At 43.8% G+C, this 23,590-nt stretch overlaps 1 protein-coding gene across 9 annotated transcripts in view; it reads right to left on the bottom strand.

Moving 5' to 3' along the window:
• The window catches only part of Cask (peripheral plasma membrane protein CASK), a 219,728-nt gene that overhangs the window by 28,594 nt on the left and 167,544 nt on the right, over window positions 1-23,590 (bottom strand). For 5 of the 9 annotated variants that reach the window (XM_076803655.1, XM_076803657.1, XM_076803661.1 and 2 more), the window contains 3 exons: window positions 7,641-7,832; window positions 6,846-7,010; window positions 6,320-6,394 (listed from right to left, as the gene is read on the bottom strand). In XM_076803655.1, the coding sequence (XP_076659770.1) occupies window positions 6,320-6,394; window positions 6,846-7,010; window positions 7,641-7,832 (432 nt within the window). The remainder of the gene's footprint in view (window positions 1-6,319; window positions 6,395-6,845; window positions 7,011-7,640; window positions 7,833-23,590) is intronic. The other 4 variants (XM_076803656.1, XM_076803658.1, XM_076803660.1 and 1 more) reach the window with 1 other exon arrangement.

The raw sequence follows: 23,590 nt of genomic DNA, 5'->3' as shown, positions 1-23,590 counted from the left end.
GACGAACGATCGCCGCGGAACACGCTCGAAAGCAATTAAATCGAAATCTCCAGTGACGAGCTATTGTTCCCGCCGTGTTTGTATATCTCTTCGCAAAGTGTCTCGCCATTTGTTCCCACTTATAATTAAATCGACCGACCCTGCTTTTCGCAGTTATCCCAATTCTATCCCCCTAACCCTCGAATCGCACCCTGCGCGGTCTTTCGTGACCCAAAACTTTTTGTGCAAAATGCGTTTCTTTAGGAACGTTTGGATTAAACTGTCGGCAAAACTTGTACCATTGGTTGAACTTCTCTTTCTGGGATCCGAAATTTGTAACTCTTTTTTATACGATCCTGTAGACCTTGACGAGAAAATGCCAAAAATCGAAGTTTCAACGCGAGGAATTCTGTGAAGCGTGCTCTTCGCCCCCCCAACGACCTAATCCCTACCGACATCGACTATACCTTCTCTTCGAGATCCCGTATGTGATTCTCTATATTTTAATTTCTGCTTGGTACGACCGACTCGGACAATCTTAACCAACGATAAGCTGTTAATAGACACGAAACGAATTTTTAGAATTGCCACGTGGAGATTGCTTCGAGCATGTTCTGCGGCGCAAATCGCACGCGCAGGAACGTGATGTACCCCTCATTTCCGTTGCACGTGTCCTAATAGAAAAAACGTATCGCGTTTCTGAAATTAACATCTGTATTAAGCTGAAAAGAATGGATAATTTTCAGTTGGATAAACGTTACTGTTCACGTACAGAGAAAGAGCACGACCTCGGGAGAAACACTCGTCACACAATCGTAAATCTTACGTTTTGCAATTAGCGTGTTCTTCTTCGGTACGTGAACCAGTAATATTTCAATATGTTTTCTCGTGTAGAATCGTATCTCGCGATCAATGCATTCGTGTATCTGTGTGTGTATGTATGTGTGTGTGTGTGTTGATGTGTGCGGCGTGTGTGTGTTTGCGTGTGTGTCTCGGGGAAAAACGTGAAAACCGTCTTCCATTGGCTCCGCTTAATTAAATACAGGTCTGAAAATATGGACAGCCTTTGCTTACAGAAAATACGGTTTTTCTCTGCTATCGGGCGCGGCGATTAACGAGCGAGAATGTAACGTCGAAACGAATCGATTGCAAATTCGATCTCCGCGCTTTTCACCGTCGAATCTATCAATCTAGAATCTATTAGACCTCTTTCGGGAACTTACTGGATTTGACAAGCCTTAAAGCTAGCCGCCCCTTCACTCACATTTATATTTACGCGGTTCTATAACAATCAGTTAACTCTATCACACGTCTCCACACGGTTTATTATTATATATCTCGTTAGTCTCGGTTATATACTTTATAAAACACTTCAACGATCAACTCCGCGCTCGAACGAACTCCTCCAACTTCGCTAGAATTTATTTGGTTAGCGATACAGTCGTTTCGGAAGAACCGGAAATCATTTTAAGGGAACGTCCGTTAGAACGAAGCGCGAATTAAGTTGTTCCAGCGAATCGCGAGCCACGCTGCTTGAGAATTTATTATCCATCCGTCGGAACGATATTTCAACACTTCGATAAACATACTTTTCGAACGTTAAAATTAATGGGAATAGTACGAACCGTAATTCCGATGGTTTTATCCAAATTTTTCTCAACAGGTTGAACTGTTCTTGCAATTGTCGAACCACAAATTAACACTTCAAAGCGCACTTGACTGATAGACACTTAACTAATACTTCTAGAATTCGTGGATGAGAATCGATTTGTACTCTGCAGCAGAACGCGGGCAACTGGCGGCCCGTGGGCCCGCAGACCCTCGGGGCTTGCACCCCCACTCTAATCTGCCCTTCCCTCATGCTTGCGCCACGGACCGGTTAAGAGAGGGTAACTTTTCCTTCCAAATCATTCTCCCACCCCCCAGCTGACTACACTGGCCCAGAGTCGACAGATTTAGGCTTGTCCCCCCACTCTAATTGCATCTTCTACCGCGCCACTCCTCCATGCCTCCTAAATTGCATAAAAACAATTATAAGTGACTCGAAAGCAAACACTTGGTAATCGAATTCTCCCCATTTACCGAAAACAGTAATTTCCTCGAAAGAAAATTGGCTCGGGACGTTCTCGACTGTTAGAAAAAAAGGAGACTTTGAGAAAACCTTGGGATTACGGCCGGTATTTCTATGCGAGGCGCGTCCTTTTGGATAACCCGTCCGTGCCGACCTAGTTTCCTTTCACTTAACTATATCATTCAATTTCTACAACATCGGAATCCGATGGAGATCCATGGTTCCTTAATGCGTGCTCAATCGCGAAATTCACATTTATTCCTGATCGGTCGACGATGTTTAAAAGATTCCCAAGCCCGAGGCGTTCAGGCGCTAACCTAAATACAGAATTTAATGGCGAGTATGGCTGAAATTCTCGTTACGCGAATCTCTGTTTTTACAATCTCGTTACTCGAACGTTCCACGAGCCTCTGCTGCGCGAACGCTGCGACCTTTCAATGTCTTCGTTATCGACGCACTTCGCGTTTAATGATGATAAATTATTTAGAAGACTGTGACAGGAATCTCGTCCCCCGCGGTAATTTGTTATTTCGAATTATATTTAACCCGTCCTCGGGGACGAATTTTCTAAAGCAGAAGATTAAAATATTATCAGTGCCTCCATGCTGTAATAATTCTGTCGTCCTCGAACAAATTTTCATTTTGTACTACTTAGAATCATTTTATTAATTTCATAGGGAAATGAACATACACATATCTTGTAGTCGTTTTACAGTGACTATAAGATTTGTGTTATTGTAAGAAAAATATTCGCTTACTTTCTCGTTACAATTGCTAAAAAATAATTATCCCTGTACTTTTTGCTACATTTTTAGCAAATTGACAAGCGAAACGCGTTAGGCATGCTAAGTATGATTGCAGGCAAATTAGGCCGATCTTTCCTTGTTCGCACAGCAGAGGTTCTCGTCGTAATTTTCGTCAGTAATTCGACCATGAAATGTTTACAACTAAAAGGTACTGAGGGAAAAACACGGCGTATATCAGAGAATCACACGGCAATCGTTAAAGAATGAGAACGACTTGAAAAACGCACTGTATTATATAACTATCTCTTGTATCCTGGCGCCAAGTTATCGTCCGTTCCAGGTCACTACGTAAATTCTTGGACGGAAAAGGGTTTTCAACAGGGATTCATTTCCTTCGCCTAAAGAGTCCCTAGAATATTTAACGTCTGCCCTAGAAAGCTTTGCAATATCAACTATTTAGAACATGATTAAGCGTTACAGACTACCCTAATGAATTACACTTATGAACAAGAAATTCTGAACGCAAGCCATCGAACAGTGCCTAGAAACTTCGGTTACGATTTCTACTCGCTGTTTTTAATTATATGCTGTTACTCGAATCAAAACTTTCGTAGTATATAGGCTGTGTTTTGTTGTCTAGTTTGCTATTCCCTGAAACCTATTGTCCTACACAATCTATCACGATGAATCTGACGAACTTTCTAACATTTAACATTGCGTGAATCTAGTCAACGTGGATACACTTCTGAATTATTTAACGGTTCTATGTACGCCGTCGCCGTGGAGACTTTCGGACGAATTTTGCAACTTTTGCGAGCACGAGAAAATTGAAATAACGCTGGAATCCTCGGTTGGTCGAATTCGCAATTAAAGCTCGGACTTTAAGCTTGAAACCGGAAATCGGCGGCGACCGGTTGAACTATCGACACTCGAGGTCGCTGTCTCAATTGTTTAACTAGGTTATACTATAACACGGGGTGTATTCCGCGTGAAATCAAAACAGCTCCAGCGGACAAAGTACACGGCAAACCACTATACGAATTGTCTCCACCCATGTTCAAGCTTCGGGAACTTCCTCCGCGGCTATGTATAAATTACCAACTATTAAGAGAACATTCGAAGTTCGGATCTAATCCCGTTCAAATCGCGCTCGGTTTCCAGAAGGCTAAATGCCTAGAATAATCGTGCACACTATTGTCTACACGAGGTTCTTTTCAGCTACGAGACAGGAGTTTCGTTGGCAAGAGAAACGCAACTCGCATTGCACATGGTGAAACGCCTTGAACAATTATTTTTTAAGTAACCTCTTTAAAAGAAAATTGTTTAAATACATACATCTCTACTCGATAAATCTCTGAATCTCTACTGTAAAATTCGTTTGTATCTCATAGTAATTTTATTCACCTCCCCTAATTCGGAAAAGTTGAACAGCGATTGAATGTCCATTTCGATGAAACTATTTATTAGGCTACCAAGCAGGTTTGTTACTTTTATGTTTGCGGACTGAAAATTGTGTATTAAGCTCGCGGATTAGCAGTCGTCTGGAATTTTCCATCAGGGCTTGATCTCGGGGAAGTAAATGGTCGATTCGAAGCTTAGCACGGAGTTGGTTAACGAAACAAGTGACAATATGCAGTTACAGAAACGAGTCCGGGATACGAACTAATCAGAGTTAATTAAAACTGCATTCGCAGAGCGGGGTGGTTCCCGAGACGCGTGCTTACGGGAATTTACTTAAAATTAGGCTTTCTATCTGATCTCCGGGTTGTATTACGTAATGTCCTCCGGACTCGTCGTGTAATATTCAGAATGTCCTGGATAAGTGGGCATCTCCATAAACCCGGGATTGGTCCGAGTAAAATTTATTCATAAAATTAGACGACGCCGCGTTGAGTACTAAAAAAAGCTCGATTACGCTAAATCTCACCCGGGCTGATTTCCTACATTTTTCAGTCCGATCGTTTTGCAGTATTTATCGCAATTTAGTAAAATAAAATACATATAATCTCTGTAATTTCTCTCTAATTTCGCTCGATTGTTTTCGTACATTTTTCACTGAGATCATTTTGCAGTTTTAATTTTAAGCAGCCTGCGCACATAACATCTGCACAGTTGGCTGAACGTTAGGGGTATCACAATTATGGTGATCGTGGTTTAGAGAACAACAATTCTAGACGATCTACGTTTTCTTCGAGATAAGAAAAATACTGATATCGACTAGCTAATTACTTCGTAAAAGTCTAACGAACGTTTTAACGTGTATATAGGATTTGTTTCTAACAGGGTTAATAAGAACAATCTTTAGAAGCAGACTACGTAGATAGACATTGTTAGAATTTATACGAGATCACAGTACTATCTGACAACTCTTAACGTCAACGCTGCTACTTAACAACAACGCTACAGTTTAATACCATTTCTAGACGTATAGGATAATTGAACTGAGTATTGTGTACGAGACTGATAAGAATCGAATTGATCTAAAATACATATAACAGGAACAAATGAATCTCAAACTTTTATATCGAGTATTCAGTATTGCACAGAGAAAAAAGGAAAGAAATTCCATTACTTTCTTGCTTACTTTCACAATTAAAAAGTCTTGATCTAAGCCCTATTCAAGTTCAATAAACAAATATAGCAATCCTACTGTTAAGTTCATTTTCAATGACAATATGAAACTCTTGTTTGCTCGCGCCATGTAAAAATAAAATATTCCAAATATCCGGTGTGATTAAAACTGTGGATTTTCTACGGACGCGAAAATAACTTTCCTCTTTTGAAAAACGAGCCTATCAACACTTGAAACGTGAAACCCAGTGCCGTGCATTTGTGGCGAAATTCTCTGAACAAAGCTCTTTTTCTTTTCGCAATTCGGCTCGCGCGTGGTGTCTACACTTTCAGCATAGTTATCCTCCAACGAGCAAAGCTACACGTTCTCCCAGCGTCTCGAATAATTAATTCTACATACACACTGCTACGCTATTAGTCATCTATCTCTCAACAGTGAGCTACGGAAAGATCATTAGAAAATTCTCAAAACTAGACTGAGAAGAAGGACTGTCTCGGAGACTATTTCCTAGGGTGATTAAAAAATTCATCAGAGCTCCGAGTTCATTCCGACCAGAAACCACTCTTACGTATAACCGACGAAGGCAAGGAGGGTCAGAGGCTGTTCAACAGATTAATTGTTAAGTTCTACTTTAGACTGGCGCCAGGAGAGCTAAAGGAGACCTATCGGCGACCTATCGCGGCCTGTTATCTAAGATTTCCGCGACCTGAGGGCCGATAAGGGGTTCAGCCGTCGCCTAGGCGTGCTCTCGGTCGAGGAGGCCGAACTTTTGTTTTTCGATGGCTTCGTTTTGCTACTCTTCTCTTTGCTAGTGGCTGCCGAAGAGGTTTTCACCGATTTCCCGAGCTTCGCCGAGGCGGTGTCCGAGCTGGTGCTCGTCGACACCGCCGCGGGTGTGGGTTTCGTTGCTGTAGTCAGGTGTTGGGATTGGGATTGGGCTTTAGGGCTTACTTGTACCTCACAGGGTGGCGGCGCGCTTCTGTACGACGGCACGATTTTGAAGGTCACTGATCCTCGTGCTTCACGCTGCAACAGAAAGCGGAATCGATCAGCAAAATCTGTATCACATCCACTTCAAGTAATTACGCGTTAGTTCGATCGAGGCGGCAAGAAAGTACCCAAATTTTTATGTTATTTTTGAAAAAATATTTTTAAAATATTTTTAAAAAAACATTTAATGCAGGAAACGAATCGATTTGGTTACACAATTTTTGCAACGCGTCGCGCGGATTAATTTTTCCCCCGGGTGAGTTTTAACGGTTCACAATTTTTATGACAGAATCAAACAGTGCGCAAAAAAATCATGAAATGAAATATAAATATTCCTTTATGGCGGGGTAAAATATTTCCGAAAAGCGTCCGTCCCTCGCGCAAACAGTATCGCTCGTTTTCATAGAGAATTTTCCGTACGATCGCGGATTCAAAAGGACCTAATTGTACGTATTGTTCGATCTCTTGCGATATTAACAGCACTTACGAGTATTTTTTGCAACGCATTCACAGACTGATTGGCCACTGGTATCCCGTTAATTTCTCGGATCTCATCACCGACGTGAAGAGTCGCTTGCCGGTGTATCATCCCACCGTGCATAATTCGTGCTACCACGCATTTCCCATCTTCGTTCATTTTCAGAGTGATCCCCTGCAACCAAGCACACACGATTATTACAGTATCCTCCTTGAAATTGCGTTCTGAATCGCTATACTCGAGCGACGTGCGTTTGTTACACTTTAATGCCCATCGTAGGTTCGAAAACGCCCTTAAAACAGAACGACCAAACATAAAACCGGCGTTATTGCATGAATGAGATTGCAATGGCAATGCTTCACCGTCGAGTGTCGTGCTTCAATCTTTTTCTTTTTCTTTACACAGCGAAGTTGGCGATCTCGCTGTTTATTGCAAAAGTTATTTACCGCAAGAACTTTCCTAAAAATATTTAAATTCGTCCAAGCGAACGCGATTGCTTAACAATTTCAACGTGGGACGAGCTACAGCTTCAATTCCAAAATAGGATAATAACTAAGTCTTTTTTTTTAACAATTTATAAAACAACCTGGTGCCTCAATTGTGAGAGCAAAAATTGCTGAATTTCAACAGGAATATCGTGGATTTCTCATTTACGGTAAAGTCTCGATCTAAGTCCAATCCTCGGGTCCGTGCTGTGACATAGATCGTGCAGGGCCTAGTATTGTCTTGTGACCGTCAGGTCCGGGTACAATTAAATGATGTCAGGGTACAATTAAATTATGATTACTGTTTCAGCGAACTTACCATCGGCTCATCGGTGTTCTTCTGGAACTGGACCAGCCTGACACGCGTCACATTTTCGAGGTCTAGATCACCGTTCTGCCCTTCGAGATCATCGCCCCCGTTTAGGTATGGAAGTAGAGGCGGCGGTGTCACCCTCGTGGCTTCCTCACCGTAAACTTCGTGTCCAGCTACGTCGTGCGCTTGCAACAACGCCTGCAACAACAAGCAACAAAGTTTCGGATTAGCACCATGGCGTAAACGCGAAATGACGCCGGGACATAAACGTAGTAAGAGCGACCGCGTGGGACCATAACCCGCAAGAATTCTGTATCGCATCGTAATAGCAATTATTCATTTAATTTTCAAAAACAAATCCCCCACTCGTTATAACAATTATTAACCTACAAAAATGGGCCCGAAGAACGAAAAGTCCTTGCGAGAATAATAAATTGCATCGAGAGGCGGGCTGTAAAATTAAAATGAAAAATGGAATACGGAATTGAAGTTTCTCGGAAGGGATAGTTTCCCACCTGAAATTTATGGGCAATTTTCCTCTCCAATATTTCCCCGAGAAATATATATCAAATATTTTTCCGATCAAAGTTTCGCGACAATTTCAGGATAATACCACCTATCCGCGACTGTTCTACTTTTCATACATTCGAAATGTCCCGCCGTTCGCGGGGATTGGTTCACGCTACATTATGTTTCGTAACCCGTGCTCATCGTCGGTTTCCCGGGTTTCCCCGATTCTCCGGGCAAACACTGGTAATGGCAAGTTTCATCAAACTGCTTCCTTGATTGCGACACATAGACGGCCAAGTACCGTTTCAAACAAGCTATTTGCACAGCTCGTTCGAATTTGCGGTTGAATCTTGGCCTTGGTGTTCCAAGTTCCTGCCCAGACATGTCTCCAACAGCCAAGTTCCGCAAACTACTTCAATTATACAAGGGAATTCGCTAGGTGCTTGCCTGCGCGGTGCAGACCCCTGTTATGCGTCATTGGAAAAACGTTTTTCGAGATTTCTTTATCGACTGTTTCAAATTTATTTTAAATTATTACACTAGTACTAGTTTTATGCAATATAGCGACAGTAGCATCGTGTAAGAAAAGCACTTTTTGATATACATTTACAGATTCACGAGGACCAGAATTTGCACGTACTCCTTGTTCGACAAATGTACCGCAAGATGGCGCTGCGGGCGGAATGCGTGTAGACCGTTTTGCGTCGTCGCGTGCCGATCTAGTGTTTCATTTTTCATTGTCTCAAGAGGGTTCACGGGGGGTCAAATTGACGCGTCAATACGATAACGAGTAATTCAAAAGTGGTCAATTTGGTTTCCTAAAAGTCCAATCTAGGACTGTATGGTCTCCAAAATGCCAATTTGTTCGTTATCGCGGAGTAATTTGCAATATTCGACGGCATACTGTCGCGAGGCGTCCGAAATCGTACCTCGCGGTTCCGACATTTTTCACTGCTAGCGTCACTGTCACTGTCCCATTCGACCGGAATCGCCGCAGCCTAATTAGAGAACAAACACGCACGTCAATATTTGAGCCCGTATTTCCGAAAACGTTTCAACTCGGAGCCTCGTAGCCGCGGGGTTGCTAACGACGTTACAGTTCGCGTCCAGGTCGCTTCGTTCCAGATTCTTGTTCGTTAGATCGCGTTAAAGCGTCTTGACCTTAATGCTCGAATACGAAAACGGGGATATCGCAAAAAATTTAATTCACTTCCGCCGAAAGTGGAGCCTCGAGCCGTCCTGATGAAAAATGCTGGGGGTTTATCAGCGCGGTTGTTTATTCGTCCGGAGCGAAGCCTCGCGGGTAAATGCCGGGACAGGTTGTGCATTCAGCCGGCAGTTTGCTGCGTCAATAAGACGCCGGCCGATTATTTATTACTGAAACGGGTTGTCTCTTGTTTCGAGTGAAACCCTCGCGCAGCTCCTTGACTGGGGTCCACGATCTTGAATGTGCTCTGGAGGGACACACCTCTGCAATCCGCTACAGATTAAGATCCGGATTGTGTATTGATATACACGTGAAATGGGAAACCAGCACGCTCTTAACCCCGAGAAAATGGAAGGGAAGCGGCCCTCAAAGAGAGGGATGGGAAAGAGGGACAGAGGAACGAGAGGAGGAGGCGACACCGGTGTGTTCTTTCACCGATTTCTCGGGCTTGGTCGTCGACACGTTCAGTGGATTCTAAGCCGTCTTCAAGCTCCCTAATGAGGGAAAAGTCACGTCGGTTGACTCGAGAAAGCGGAAGAGCGAAACGGTTCAAGTGCCGGGGACTGCTCGTGCTGCGGCGACACACGGCACGATACGATACGATACGGCATGTTGCAACCAGTACGTTGCAAAGTGTCGGAATAATTCCCTGGAATGCTGCCAATGTCTGAAGAGCCAGAGGTCCCGCTGAATCCCTCTGCACAGGCTACCCGGTAAATCTTCCTGACCCGGACACTTAGGCTTCAGTGTTTACACGCTCGCCGACGAACCCAGACCATTCCGACGATTTTTAGACTTTTATTGCTCCGATCGATTCTTTTATTTTCCCCGCGTCCCGTCTTCCATCTGCTCGGCTGAGCGCGAGATTCAATTTCGTGTCCCGGTTCCAGCCATGATGTTTTCTTCGGGATCGCCCAATTGTCTTCTGGGGATCGCCCATGTAGAATTTTGTTGGTTTAGGAAAGGATAGCGAAGCTCTAGAAGGCCTCGGATCAGCGGAAGTGGGGATAGTTGTGTGACTTTTATCTGCTAGGCATTTGGGACGTATACAGAGTAAACACTGTAGCAGTTATTTTAGAAAAAGATTTCCAAGTTCCTTTTTCACGTGGCATAGTCATTGAAGGGCCTATTAACGTAAACAACCGTACTCACTGGTCGGAAATCCCTGGGCGTCGATAAACCAACGAGCAGGCGATAATAAACTTTGTAGGTGTTTGCTCGCCCGATAAGAAATGCGAACAGCAAGTCGAACGGTGCCATACTTTTGGGTGGAACAGTGCCGGGGAAACCCCCAGGACAGATAGATGGAACACGGAGAAATACGGTAGCACGGTGTCCTGGGTGGTTGGTTACTTGAAATCGAGCCAAAATCGTCACATGGGCCGCATTGATAGCCGCGCCACGTTTCTATTTCCCGTGTCCCGCGAACGCCTAATCTATATGTAAATCCCGCTCGGAGGAAAGCATGTGTGAAGTGAAACACGCGCGATCACGCGGACGATATCCAGCCAATTTTCTCATGATTCTCGAGAGCGACCAATCCGCGCGGACCAAGTGACGGGAAAACCCTGATGACAGCGATATTAGCAGCCCGACTGCTGGAAAAAGGACTGCGATCACTTCAACAAGCTCGCCACAACGTAGCACGTACACTGACGACGCAATTTACAAACACACATTCCAAATGTAACAGTAAGTGGACGCTCTTAACACTTTTAATTACATTCGTGCATCACAGTTTAGTTATCTAGGGTCAAACATATTTCTCTGAAAGAGGAACCCACAAGTAATTTTTTTTTATTTAACATGTAGTATTAATTTCATAACAGGCGCTACATGTTAATATAAATTAGTACCGCGTTGCGAACGAGGGGACGGCAGATTTTTCTGCAAAACAAAAATTCTCCGCATTAATTTGATACTGTGGGAGCCACGTAGGTGTTTGTTTCTTCTCGCAAAAATTTTAATTAACTCCTTGTCATAGAATTTAATTTTGCAGGGTGGAGCACCAGGCGTTACCACCTTGATCAACGTCATTATTGTTATACGTAGCGCGAGATGTTTGTAGGTGTCAAGGACTTATGAAGGTCGATGCAGCTTTTTGCTCATAAAAAAGAAGCATTAACCTAGTTTGGGTGTCATTTTAATTTAAATATGGTTGATCGCAGTTATGCAATTTTTGTGAGAAATAACATCGACAGTCCGACCTGTTTGTGCTCCGTGTTCCCATCGATTTCCCGTGGAAGAATAACAGGTTCGGAATTAATTTGAAATTGGCACGGTACCTCTGATTTCGCGAAAAAAAAGAGAAAAAGGGGCACGCGTCACAAGTTATACTGGAAGATGCGCTGAAGGTCCGCGCCGGAAAACCGGAAAATTGCGCGTCGTTCTCGATGGCCGTCCCCGGCCGGCATTAACATTGTTAATTACGCGAGCCCCGGCCCCCGAGTATTCATTAATTAGAGCGAGCCCGCCCTGTCGACGGACCGACGTCAATTAAGCGTTTTTCCGGATTGAAAACCGAACGAAAGGAAGAAAACAATGAGAGACCGGGCGGCGGCCGCTCCAGGATACGTGGTTTCCAGTTTTACCCTCCACAGTTTGAAAGCTTTTCCATGGAACGCGTCCCGACGACGTTCTTCCCGATTTCTTACTGGACCATTAAAGCCTCCCCCTTTAATTCGAATCATTCTCGAACAAAGATCCGCGCCGGAGTTCCGAACGGAACTTCGCGGGCTAAGTGAATATTCCGAACGGACTCTCCAAACCGGGGAAATTATGAACCGTAAATATATTTCTGTCGCTTCATTGTTTCGAATACTTTCAATCCCGAGGAGTTTCCTCCGACCAAACTATAGTTTAAGCGCTGGAAGCGGGCGCCATTGTGCGCGGCAGAGTGAAACGGGCTTTTACGTTTGCCTCGCGTAAAAGGAAAGTTTACAGTTACTTTTCATTTAACAGCGTTTGGGAAAACCGTCGACCCGCTGCCTCGACAAATTTTCTTAATTCGATCGTATGCGAATCAAAAGTCGCTTTGCAGGAATTTAATGATTCCGAGAATTACGTTGATTTTGGAAAAATTCATTACAACACCGATTTCTCCATATATGTCGCCAAGGCCACGACGATAAATGTCGCGGAATTGTCCCCTCTGCCGCGGAGCATACCACCGCTCGGGTATGTCTCCTGCACGATACATGACACTGGCAAGACCCCTGTCGTTGACATATATCGAGAACTCACTGTGGTCTCGAATTGTCGGTTTGAAATAAATGATAGAAGGAATTGGAATTGTCGAGAGCAAATTGGTCCGCGGAAAATAAATAGAAGAAACCGCGCGGAGGAGACGGCCGTTAGGATTAATCGCGTTTTCTTAATTCGATCGTATGCGAATCAAAAGTCGCTTTGCAGGAATTTAATGATTCCGAGAATTACGTTGATTTTGGAAAAATTCATTACAACACCGATTTCTCCATATATGTCGCCAAGGCCTCGATGATAAATGTCGCAAAATTGTCCCCTCTACCGCGGGCCGTACCACCGCTCGGCTATGTCTCCTGCACGATACATGACACTGGCAAGACCCCTGTCGTTGACATATATCGAGAACTCACTGTGGTCTCGAATTGTCGGTTTGAAATAAATGATAGAAGGAATTGGAATTGTCGAGAGCAAATTGGTCCGCGGGAAAGAGATGAAGTATTAGAAAAATCATGTTTATTTTGGGAAAACCGAACGGTGGATCCGAAGTTAAAATAAATAGAAGAAACCGCGCGGAGGAGACGGCCGTTAGGATTAATCGCGCGCGAAATTGCGCCGGAATTGTTGAGGATCCGGTGGGGGTGGGCGGAAAGGCAAACGAAGTCGAAAAAATAAATAGGAGCTAAAGTTCAATTAACGGTTCGCGGTAACCCGAACCGGATGAACCGCAGCCGTTCGTAGCCGCGTTTGCACGTCAATGAGCCAGTTACCGATTTCGTGGCTAGAATAATATTGTTCCATGCAAATGCCGGGGCGCCGCGTACCGTCTGCCACGTGGGTGTTGGCCCACAATCAAACGCCGGTGCATCGGTCGGTGCAACGAGCCAAGCAACCGATCCGCAAACTCTTTCGATTAGTGCAGCAGCAACTTCGGCTTTTAATGCCAGAGAAAGCACTCGATGTACCGCGAAATCTGCGCGGCACACAAGAGAATAAATACATCGCTGTTGTATGTCGCGAACATTTCAACGTCGATATTCTCGCTTTAAAGATTTTAGTGAATCTCGGGAATACGGTTAAACTTCACCTTGGGGATCCAGAAATTTTTAACTTTTTTAAATATAGTCTCGTAGATGTAGACGTGGGAATGGCAAAAATTGGAGATTCAAGGCGAGGAACTCGCCGGTACGAAAGTTATGCGTGCCTGAAGTTGCATCTCTCGAAGAAAGTGCTATGAATCTAGCCAAATTAGTTGGAACGTAGTGTTCCGAGGAGGATACGATATTTTTCCGGATTGTTAATTTGTATTCGTACAAGGCATTGCGATGCATGTCCAACGTTCCAGCGTAATGAAAGCGGCGGCTACAAAGCGAGCTTCTTGGCAGATCAACTGCGCCAAATGTAATCTGGGAGGAGCGTAATATTTAATTAACGAATACGTCCGCGCGGACAGTTAAAGTTGAGAGGTCGCGTTTAATAACTTCGTTATCCGTTTCGTTTATCTAGCATCTCTTCTTGCTTTGAACGCGCGGATATTAGCTAAATACTTCATGCTTCAAACGGCCCGATTAATATTCTTATTAGCGACCCTGCGGAAATATATTGAAACGTCAGAACGGTTGCCTCCCCTGAAAATGAGATTTTCCATATTGACGTTTAAACTGGAATTGTTTCTTTTATTTTTAAGGAAAACTAGGCAATTATTTTGCAAAAATACTGGCTGGCTCTAACATTTTGAAGGAGTCCTAATGTCTCGCTCATCCGCGTTTAGGATTCGGACGTTTCACGCTAGAAGGTGTGTGACGTGTATCTTGATATATGGCAGACTCGCGGATCATGCTTAAGTGGTTTAGCCGATCGACCCGAAGGGAGCATGATCAAGAAATAAAATCCGCAAAATCGAGAAACAGGGTTCGGGGGAGTCGTATCGATGAAATGGAAAGGCGAAAGGGCGAGCAGGAATGGCGCATCTTTGGATACGTTGCACGTAGTGGAAAAGTCAATATAGATGCCGCGGAACTAGCAGAAGCTTGTACGTGTCGTAATTACGAGTTATAGGCCAAGTGAAAAATTCAGGATTACAGCTACAGTAGGTGCACATAGCAGAAGAAAGGGTTTCGATCAAATAAGAGTTCCTTAAGGGACCCTATACGGACACTAGCCCAAAAATAACATAAATAATCAACCTTTTCACCGAATCTTCAATCACGAACATTTAGGGAATAAAATTGAGACAAAAATTTCGCCCCGATATAATTTCTAGTAATGTGGATATTGTGACACAATCAAATGAAAGAATCGTCAATCTCAGTAAAAGGTGAAAGGCACTTTTTAAGAAAATGAATGTTCAACTAAACAGGAGCTTCGTCAAAAAATGTCCGCCGAAATCGACGAGAAAACAATGTCCATTGTTTCCTGACCGATAAAAGTTCCCTCGACCGTGGCCGATTTCGAGTGACTTATCTCGTTGACGAACGTTTGCAAAGAAGAACGAACCGTTCCGGAAGAAGCAAGAAGATGCAACGCGCTGTGTTCACGACTTCCGGGCTTCGATAACTTTATCAAACAGTCTATTGAAAGCAAACCGAGCGTAAAAGTGTATGTACCATTCCCTACATCGTCGCCGCGATGTCTCGGCCCGGTTCAATGGCGGAGGTTCTGCGACAATGCGAGCAGGATCGATTCGCAAAATTAAAATTGTCGGAGGAAAGCCGCGGAATTTGGCACATGGGGCACGAACACATTGAAATTGGCGTCCATTGCGAGGAAAATCGCGCCAGTTTACTGGACTAAAAGTACGCTAAAATATCTTTTCTATCCGAATTTTCAGTGTTTCAACTGTCTCGCGTAAACAATTATAAACCCACAAATCGTTTCTTTTATTTCGGAGATACGAATGCTGCGCGCGCACACGCGAAGACAGCTGCAGTTTTAGCGAAGCGTTGTAACCGGAATTGCACCAGGTGATGCACCCTTTCAATAAATTGCCTTAGTCATTCTAGATTGAATCGGTATAATAGGTATCGGGTGTACCTGGAAATTTTCATATTATTGATTCTCATATTCTGCGCCGCGTTATCTCAAATTCAAAGAAACTTTTCCCCTGGCATTTCCTCTGGAAAATTGATTCCGGTGAAAATTTATTCTTTTAATACCCCGGCAAACGTATAATACACCACCGACAGGGAAATATAACGCGAGCCCGTTTTTATTCGAAATAGGTCGATCCGAATTTTTACGCGGAATTTTGAGTTATACCGACAGCCGATAATTTCGGTAAGGTGAAATACGAAACGAATGTCTGAATATATTCCCGTTAAACTCTGCATTTCTGCGCAGCTTATACCGTGATCGTACGCGTTTGCGAAAACAGAAACTCGCCAGCTTCAATCGTAAAATACACGCGCGGGGTGTATTAATAATCACAGCTCGACGCTTGCGATTAATAATCTGCCATTATTTCACAAAATCGTTACACGTCGAACGTATTCTTTACGGTGCGCGCGCGAACGTGTCCAATTTACCATTATCGCGTTACAAAATAATTTGTTTCTGTTAAATCGATCGATCCTCGTCAAAGCGACGCCGGGAAACGTCGACGTTGTCGCGACCAAACAATCTCGTTACGGTGGATATTTCTTCCGCCATGGAAAAATATATTCAGGTCGGCGGACTGCAATTATGTTCCTTCTGTGCTCGCGAGACCGGCGTTTTGAATATTCCGCCTCCGTCCTCGCAGGAAAAATTAGTGCGTCGGAAACGTAATTATGGCGCGACTTGAAAGCTCGGCCGAAGGAGCTCGACACCGGCCACTAATTTACAAATATCCGGTCGTTTCGTGGAAGTTGAAAATTCTGCTTGACAAAGCTCGACACCGGAAGCGCTTGCAAATTCTAACAGAATATTACCAATATTTTTACTTTATTTCCGAATATTCTTATTTCGAATTTTCTGAATATTTCGGGCAGCGTCTTAAGGTCTCAATTTTGATTCCATTAACGTCAAAATGACGGGTTCTAATATTTGTAATTTACGATCATTCAGATTGCGAAGATCCGTCTACGTGGAATTACTCAACAAACTTGTTTTCTTAGGTATACATTATTTAAAAAAGGGGTGAAAACTTGGATAGACAGATTCTTCTTATTTTTATAAAGTAATGTAAAACACTCGCTTTTAATGCTCCGTAAAGTGTTAAATAAATTGCTCTGATTTCGTGGGTCCTTCGAGTTTCTATTCGCGCAACACTGTTTACGTTTTCGTGTCGCATTTTCCGATCGCAGAAGCATTACGCTCGCGTCAACCATGCTCCGCACGCATACCGTTACAGCCACGCGGCCTAGAATTATGAAATTATAAATAGCCGGCCGGTCGCGACTATTGTCAGCGTTCGAGGATCAGTCGAGAAACAACAGGGCCGGGTAAATTTCAATTAATTCCACTAAAACGATACCGTTCCCTGTGTGCTGCTCCAGTTTCACGGCTTTTGTGTCGCCACACTTCATCGACGCTCTCCGGTATGCTCAGATTACCGCGCACGGTTTTATGTTAATGTTATCCTGCGCCCGCTAAAGTTCCGCAGCGGCGCGCGAAGTAAAACCGTGGAACACGCGGCCCACGGATTATTTCTGATTTATCACGGTGTTTAAATAATGGTCCGAAGCATAGACACGCGTGCAACCTGCCGCAAATAATTTAATGAGATCCCGCGCGGACGCGACCCGGACTTGCGATCTTTCTGCGGAAAACGCTTGCAGCGCGAGACTCGCTGTAATTTGACACTTACGATTCTCCCGTGTATTAAGTATTTAACACGCATTACAGGACAATGCTTCTCGCCCATTCTGCACAGTTTCAAACCACCGCGCTTCGTTTGCAATTTAATATTTCACTCTTGCGACACGAAACCGGGAGAAATTAAACGTGGTTTTTGTTAAAACGGCGAAAGAAAAATCGTACGTCGATATTTCAGGTGTTATTGCAAGGGATATGCTTCGATCTCCAAATTCGTGGATCCACGAGAAAAATGGTCAAAAAATGTTTTCCGTTCCTCAGTCTCTCGGCAGCGAAAATGAATAAAAATGAATGAAACAGTGTAGCGGTGCCTGTCAACACTGCTGCAGGGAGCAGCTTGTGTTTGAAAGTTGAGGGCAAAGAGCACCGACTAATATTTCCCGCGATGCTCTGTAATAAATGAAGGTCTTGTCGCGGATGAATGTGCGACTACAAGGAGATTCCGAAAAGACGTGAATGATACTCGGCGCGGCGCTTTCATGCACCGGCGCGTACTTTTCTCCCGCGTGCATACCGAGAGCCCTCGAGTTGTTATTAACCACTGAATGAGATTCATCGAATACGTCGAGGACGCAGACCTTCGACGAAAGCGACCGGCACAGTCTTTGAATTCGCAGCCATTCAAATTTCGCGGCAAAATTCTGAATTGTACTCGTACCGGAGAAAGTTCGTGAATGAGTATTTTACACTGGATCCATCGAAATCGACCATTTTACATTATTTTTGGCGACTTCTACCGTGAAAATGACAACCTCGACGATCCTAAACTAGAAAATGTGGAATCCGCCATTTTGGCTAGTTCCAGTGTTAGAAATCTAGTATCATCGTTAGTAATACATTATCCTAATTAATATTGGGGAACTGAGTCGAAACAACAGTGACCTGTTAATATAAACATATAATAGCAGGATATTGATTTTGGAATATTTAACACAATGAATTCGAGAACATGCGAAATTGTATTATCGAATGTTCGGAAGGTGAATCGAAGCATCATCGACTTGCTAATGAGGAAGCTCTTACACATACCGAAGCAGAAGCCTGAACACGTGATATCTTCCGTACAGTGTATATTTTACCGTCGCGATGATTAACGCAATTAACGCGGTTTCGATAATGAACAGCGTCAATGAACCATTAAATACGGTTCGAATTATGTCGAGGTTAGTGTCGTTTTAATCAGAAAAATGCGACGAACAGGTTGGCGAAAGTCTTGTAAAAAAATAACGAAAAGTAACGAAGCTTCGTAATTGGATTGGTAGTGGTTCGCACCGATATAACCGAACGGTTTCGGATTACGGCGCCATGTTTACGCTGCTCGGCGAATGAGGCAGCTTCTAGGCCCCTCGCGGGATACGCCCCCTCGGTGGAGGGGATAGGCGAGCTAAGATCATGTAGCTCCGTGCGGCTTGGATCAAGACCTTACTGTAGTTCAATAATCACTTCTCTGAACTGTGCAAGAAAATTCGCAACGCTGTTTTGTTTGCAGAAACAAACTTTGTTTGTTACGTTTGCATTCTCGTACCGTCCCACACAATAAGCGAATCACGAGAAAAATTCGTTTTCCTTCCTATTGAAAATTTCCTTTCCATTCGAATATGTAATTTCCTACAGCAGGAACGATATCTTCCAATTGAAATTCATAACGGTTAACACGATATTTGAAATAAAGAATGCAGAACACTGGAAATCGTGTTTCACCGTACCCAGCAAGACTTTGTGCTCCTATATCTTTCGAAAAGTACCTCGAGGCGAGTAACGTGATATCGATATCCATTTCTGTGTTTGTGAAGAAAAAAGGAAGCAGTTAAATGAAAACTTGGATCGCGACTCGATCTATGCGGGAGCTTTCGAGGGTAACTCGAGACACGAAATTACTGCTGTGCTAAAAACAAAATTCTGTGATATTAATTAGACCCGGGAGCGAGCCGGGTAAAAAGTTCAAATTTCGAACGAGCATGTGGCAAAGGAATATTTAATGTACGGAGAGTGCAAGGTACTTTGACGCCGGTGTTACGACTTCTCAAAGCGATGTCTAGGTAAATGAGGTTCTCAAGGTTGTTTAAGAATCGCCACGACGCGCCATCAGCGTGACGCGTTCATTAGTGTAAAAGCTAAACCGAGAAATAATATTATTCCTCCCAGGAATAATCGCTTAACGTTGAGTTCGCGGGACCCGTCAAAACAACGGGTTCTGATATTTATCACCCGCGAGGTATGTATGCATTGCAAAAAGAATGTTACCGAACGTTATTATGCAAATACTATTCCCAAGCAAATATCCTCCTCCGTCAATAAAATATTTCCAGTGCGCGTAACAAAGGTGTTGTGTACTTGCTGTTCCGGAAATTAACTTTGGTAAATCGATTTTCAATACATTCCGGGCGCACGCGAACGCAAAAAGTTAATGCGAAATTCTAGCCTCGGAAGAAAATATTAAAAACTTCGAGTTCGGCGAGCGTGTAACCGTGTATCAAAAAGAAAAGAGCAGAATTTGCCTGCACGGGTCTCCGGCGAGGATGAATGTTTTTCGGTGTAAATTTCATCGAAAAAGTTTTTAATCAATCGGAAGTTATCGCGACGTGAATATTTTATCGGGAGGCGCGCGGCCCGTTCGATATCGAGCCCCCAACGAAATTTCCTAACAACCGTTCAGACAAGACTATGAACCCGGTTTTTATCCGAGGGAAAAACTTCGACGAAATCAATTTGCCGACGAAAATGGTTTGCAATTACCACTTTGATAGTGTGTTGGAGAGGCACGAATATAGGCAAACGGGAACGCCGAGGATTATCCTTCAGCATACACTCTAGCCCATTCATGGCGTCTATCCCATTTTGAGAATGACAATCATAGCGCATAGATCGTTTAACAAAAAAAAAAAAATGTTAAAGGAGGCCTGGATATTGTAATCGAACCGGTGAGTTGATGAGGGATAAATTCGAAAAATTTCTGTCATGTTTTGAGAATTTGTACATTTTTATTTACGGTGATTTCTCTGTATATGTCGCCAAGGCCTCGATGATAAACGTCGCGGAATTGTCCCCACTACCGCGGGGTATATCCCGTGATAACACGGCTCGGGTATGTCTCGTAGACGATACATGACGCTGATAAGACAAGTGTTGACATATATCGAGGAATTCGCTGTACTTGAATGCACTATATCTCGCAGGCGCATTCCTAAATGCCACCGCGCTCCTGCAAATTGCCAATTTATCTCGTTTGCGAAATTATTGGAAAAATATTCAGACATGCTCGTGAAATATCAGAAGAAGTGGCACTGGCGATTGAGAGGCATCATTTAGTCAGCCCCCCTGGGGAGTAATTATAATAGGAAGCCGTTTAATTGGGCGTATTAAGAAGCTCGACGAGTGGATACTGTATATTTCGGAAAACATGTTTAAAAAAGTGATGTAAAAATTGCTTGAGTGAGCATAAGCATCCACAGAATCGTCAGAAGGTTGGAATTATACAATGTCGAACAAATTTTATCATTTTCTGCGGAAAATTCACGATGAAAAATCTGCTTCGTTAAAAAGGCTTTTCGTTTGAGAAGATATTTTAGAATCTCTCTAATAAAAGCTCCGCGAAAACAAGTTATTTCAGTTATGTCTATTAAAAACGCTTCTACAAGAGAAATCCAAACAATCTTCGAACTGTGAATTATTCACTGCACGTTGCAAATGATTCAGAACTTTTTCAACATCGATGAACAAAACATGCGCAGCAGAAAATTATTTTTACATTCCACAGGCTCCGTGGGAACTAAAACTTTTACTTTCAGGAACTTTTCTTCGTCTGCCCCCGTCGGAGCTTCTAATTTCAGAAAATTTTTGTTGAAAAGAACTTCCACGGTTCGCGTTTTAAATAAACCTATCGAAAACTCCCCTCCGATCCCCGAATCATTAAGATCGGATGGTGGTACATCTTTTTGTAAACATTCGCCATCATGTTTTACTCACTTATTCTCGACATACGCGGTATAAGTCAATAATTTCTGTAGTACAGTGCATTCTCGATATGTGTCAACAACCCGGGTCTTGCCAGCGACAAGTATCGTCCAGGAGACATACCCGAGTATAGCGTCGATAACACCGCGACGTTTATCATCCAGGCCTTGGCGACATATACCGAGAAATCTCTGTATCCCTAATGCTGAAGGTGACTTTTTTCCTCAAATAAGTGTCTAATTAAGTTTTATCATTCACCTTAAAAATATTTTCCACATCAAAAATAGGAATGACGCCGACGACAGTCGCCTGATTGGTTGGTTCGATTAATTTTTCCCGGAGACGGTGGAGGAAAATGCAGAAAAATGATCGGACCCGCAAACGAGGTCCTAATGAAACGTGTCAGCGCGGAGAAAACGGTATAGCAATCATCCGGCGTTGCGTCTTCGGTAATCGTCGAAGTTGAAAATTAGAGGCAGCGTGGCTCGGTGGTTCAAGGTCGCCGGGATCGATTTTAGTATAAGCAACTCTATCCGAGGGTTGCGCATCGTTGCACTTGCAACTGGCAGGAAGCTGGGAGACGTTGTGGAAGAGGGAAAATCTAATTTAAAAGATAAGCGGCCGCGCCGGTGTAGCCAGATACCGGGGGGCCCGGTTTAGTGCATACTTATCGAGGGATCTGCTCTGGATCCTCGACGCCAATTTCGAATGCCTTTCAACGGCACGAAGGCGCACGGTAATGGCACCTGACCGCAACGGAACAGATTAAAAGGCTACAAAAGACCGGCACCGAAACGCTCTTGTCGAACCGCGGCGGTCCACTCGTCGCATCCGTGGATAAACATTTTCTTCGAACACTCCGTAACTCGATATTACCGGTCCATTAGCTCCCTGGAACTGTTTAGATCTAATTAGGCTCTTTGCTCAAACAATTGGATCCAAAAAACAGTTCCGGGGAGCTTTGCTCAGACAATTCGTTACCTCGGTTCCGAAATAATCGCCGTCCGATAACCCCCGGGACCCCTGCGAGATCTATGCCGACGCCGGGGTCATTTCTGACCCACGCCACGATACTTCACTATACAGTCTTCTTCCGATACTAGACGGTGCCTCGGGACCGGCTTTCTATATATTTCTCCCAAGGGCGCAAAAGCAATTTGGAAAAATTGTGGATAAGTCTAAATAAATTACTTTTCGCAAGATTATCAATTCGATTTTTCGAATCGATACGCGTGTATAAAGGGTGGTCACTCCGTGTCCGACGCGAAAAGGGAATTTTTCGTTCGGGGCAGGTAAATCGGGTTCGGAAATTCCTCGAGTAAACGTTCATTAGTATTCGCAAGAAGGGACAGCGGTAAGTCATAAACAAACTCGTTAGTTCGGTCGCATTCAATGGCGCGAGCGCGCCCGACGAATTTTCAAACTCGATTTCCTCGAAAACGCCGCTCTGAACGAACAAATTTCATTCTCCTTTTATTCGCCTATGATTACACGGGCGTGCGCAACGCGGGCGCGCATCGATAACATAAACAGAAGGAAATCAATTAGTGGAAAAATACGAGCGACTCGTTCGGCTGTCTTGAACGATGTTGGAAAAACACGAGTCACTCGACCGGAAAAAAGTCGGCGAACAAATTTCGAGAAAAACGCAATTAACGAGTCCGCGGCGGCCGCGATTTCAGCGATTTAATTGCTTCATTAAATTCCCCGGGGCAAGGAATTCAGAAAACACATTTTCGAAATAATTGATTTAGGTGTAGAGGCGGTCCCAATTAACTTGAGCACCTCGCTCGTGGTTTACGACAAAAAGAAACGTCGCAGGAAGACGTAATTAGCGGAAGCAAACACTGGCGAGCAAGACAGTTCCTCAAGGTCACAGTTCTCGAGCATTTCAGATCATTTTTCTGTCACCGAAATACCAATATCGGATATCTATGCGGAATAAAAATGATTTCACTCGGTCGCGAGCTAAACTTCACCTCGGGAAACCAGAAATTTTCAACTCTTTTTTATGCAGTCCTGTAGATCCTGGCGGGTGAATGCAGAAAATCCAAGTTTCACTGCTAGGAGATCGTTAGTTCAAAAGTTACGCGACTCGCTATCGGGGGAATTGATTTCGGACTGGAAACCCGGCGGAATCATTTACGGCCGAGCGAAACGGCACGGCAGGCCGGTCCCGGGAATTTCGCACTGTCCCGAAAGAAAGTTGAAATGTCACATTTGCCGTTTCAATTTATCCCCGGAACTCCGGAATCATCGCGTTATTTTCGTCATTCGCGACCCATTCGTT

This window comes from Halictus rubicundus, chromosome 18 (genome assembly GCF_050948215.1).
Source record: "Halictus rubicundus isolate RS-2024b chromosome 18, iyHalRubi1_principal, whole genome shotgun sequence".
Lineage (NCBI taxonomy): Eukaryota > Metazoa > Arthropoda > Insecta > Hymenoptera > Halictidae > Halictus > Halictus rubicundus.
This window is presented reverse-complemented; position numbering and strand designations above follow the sequence as displayed.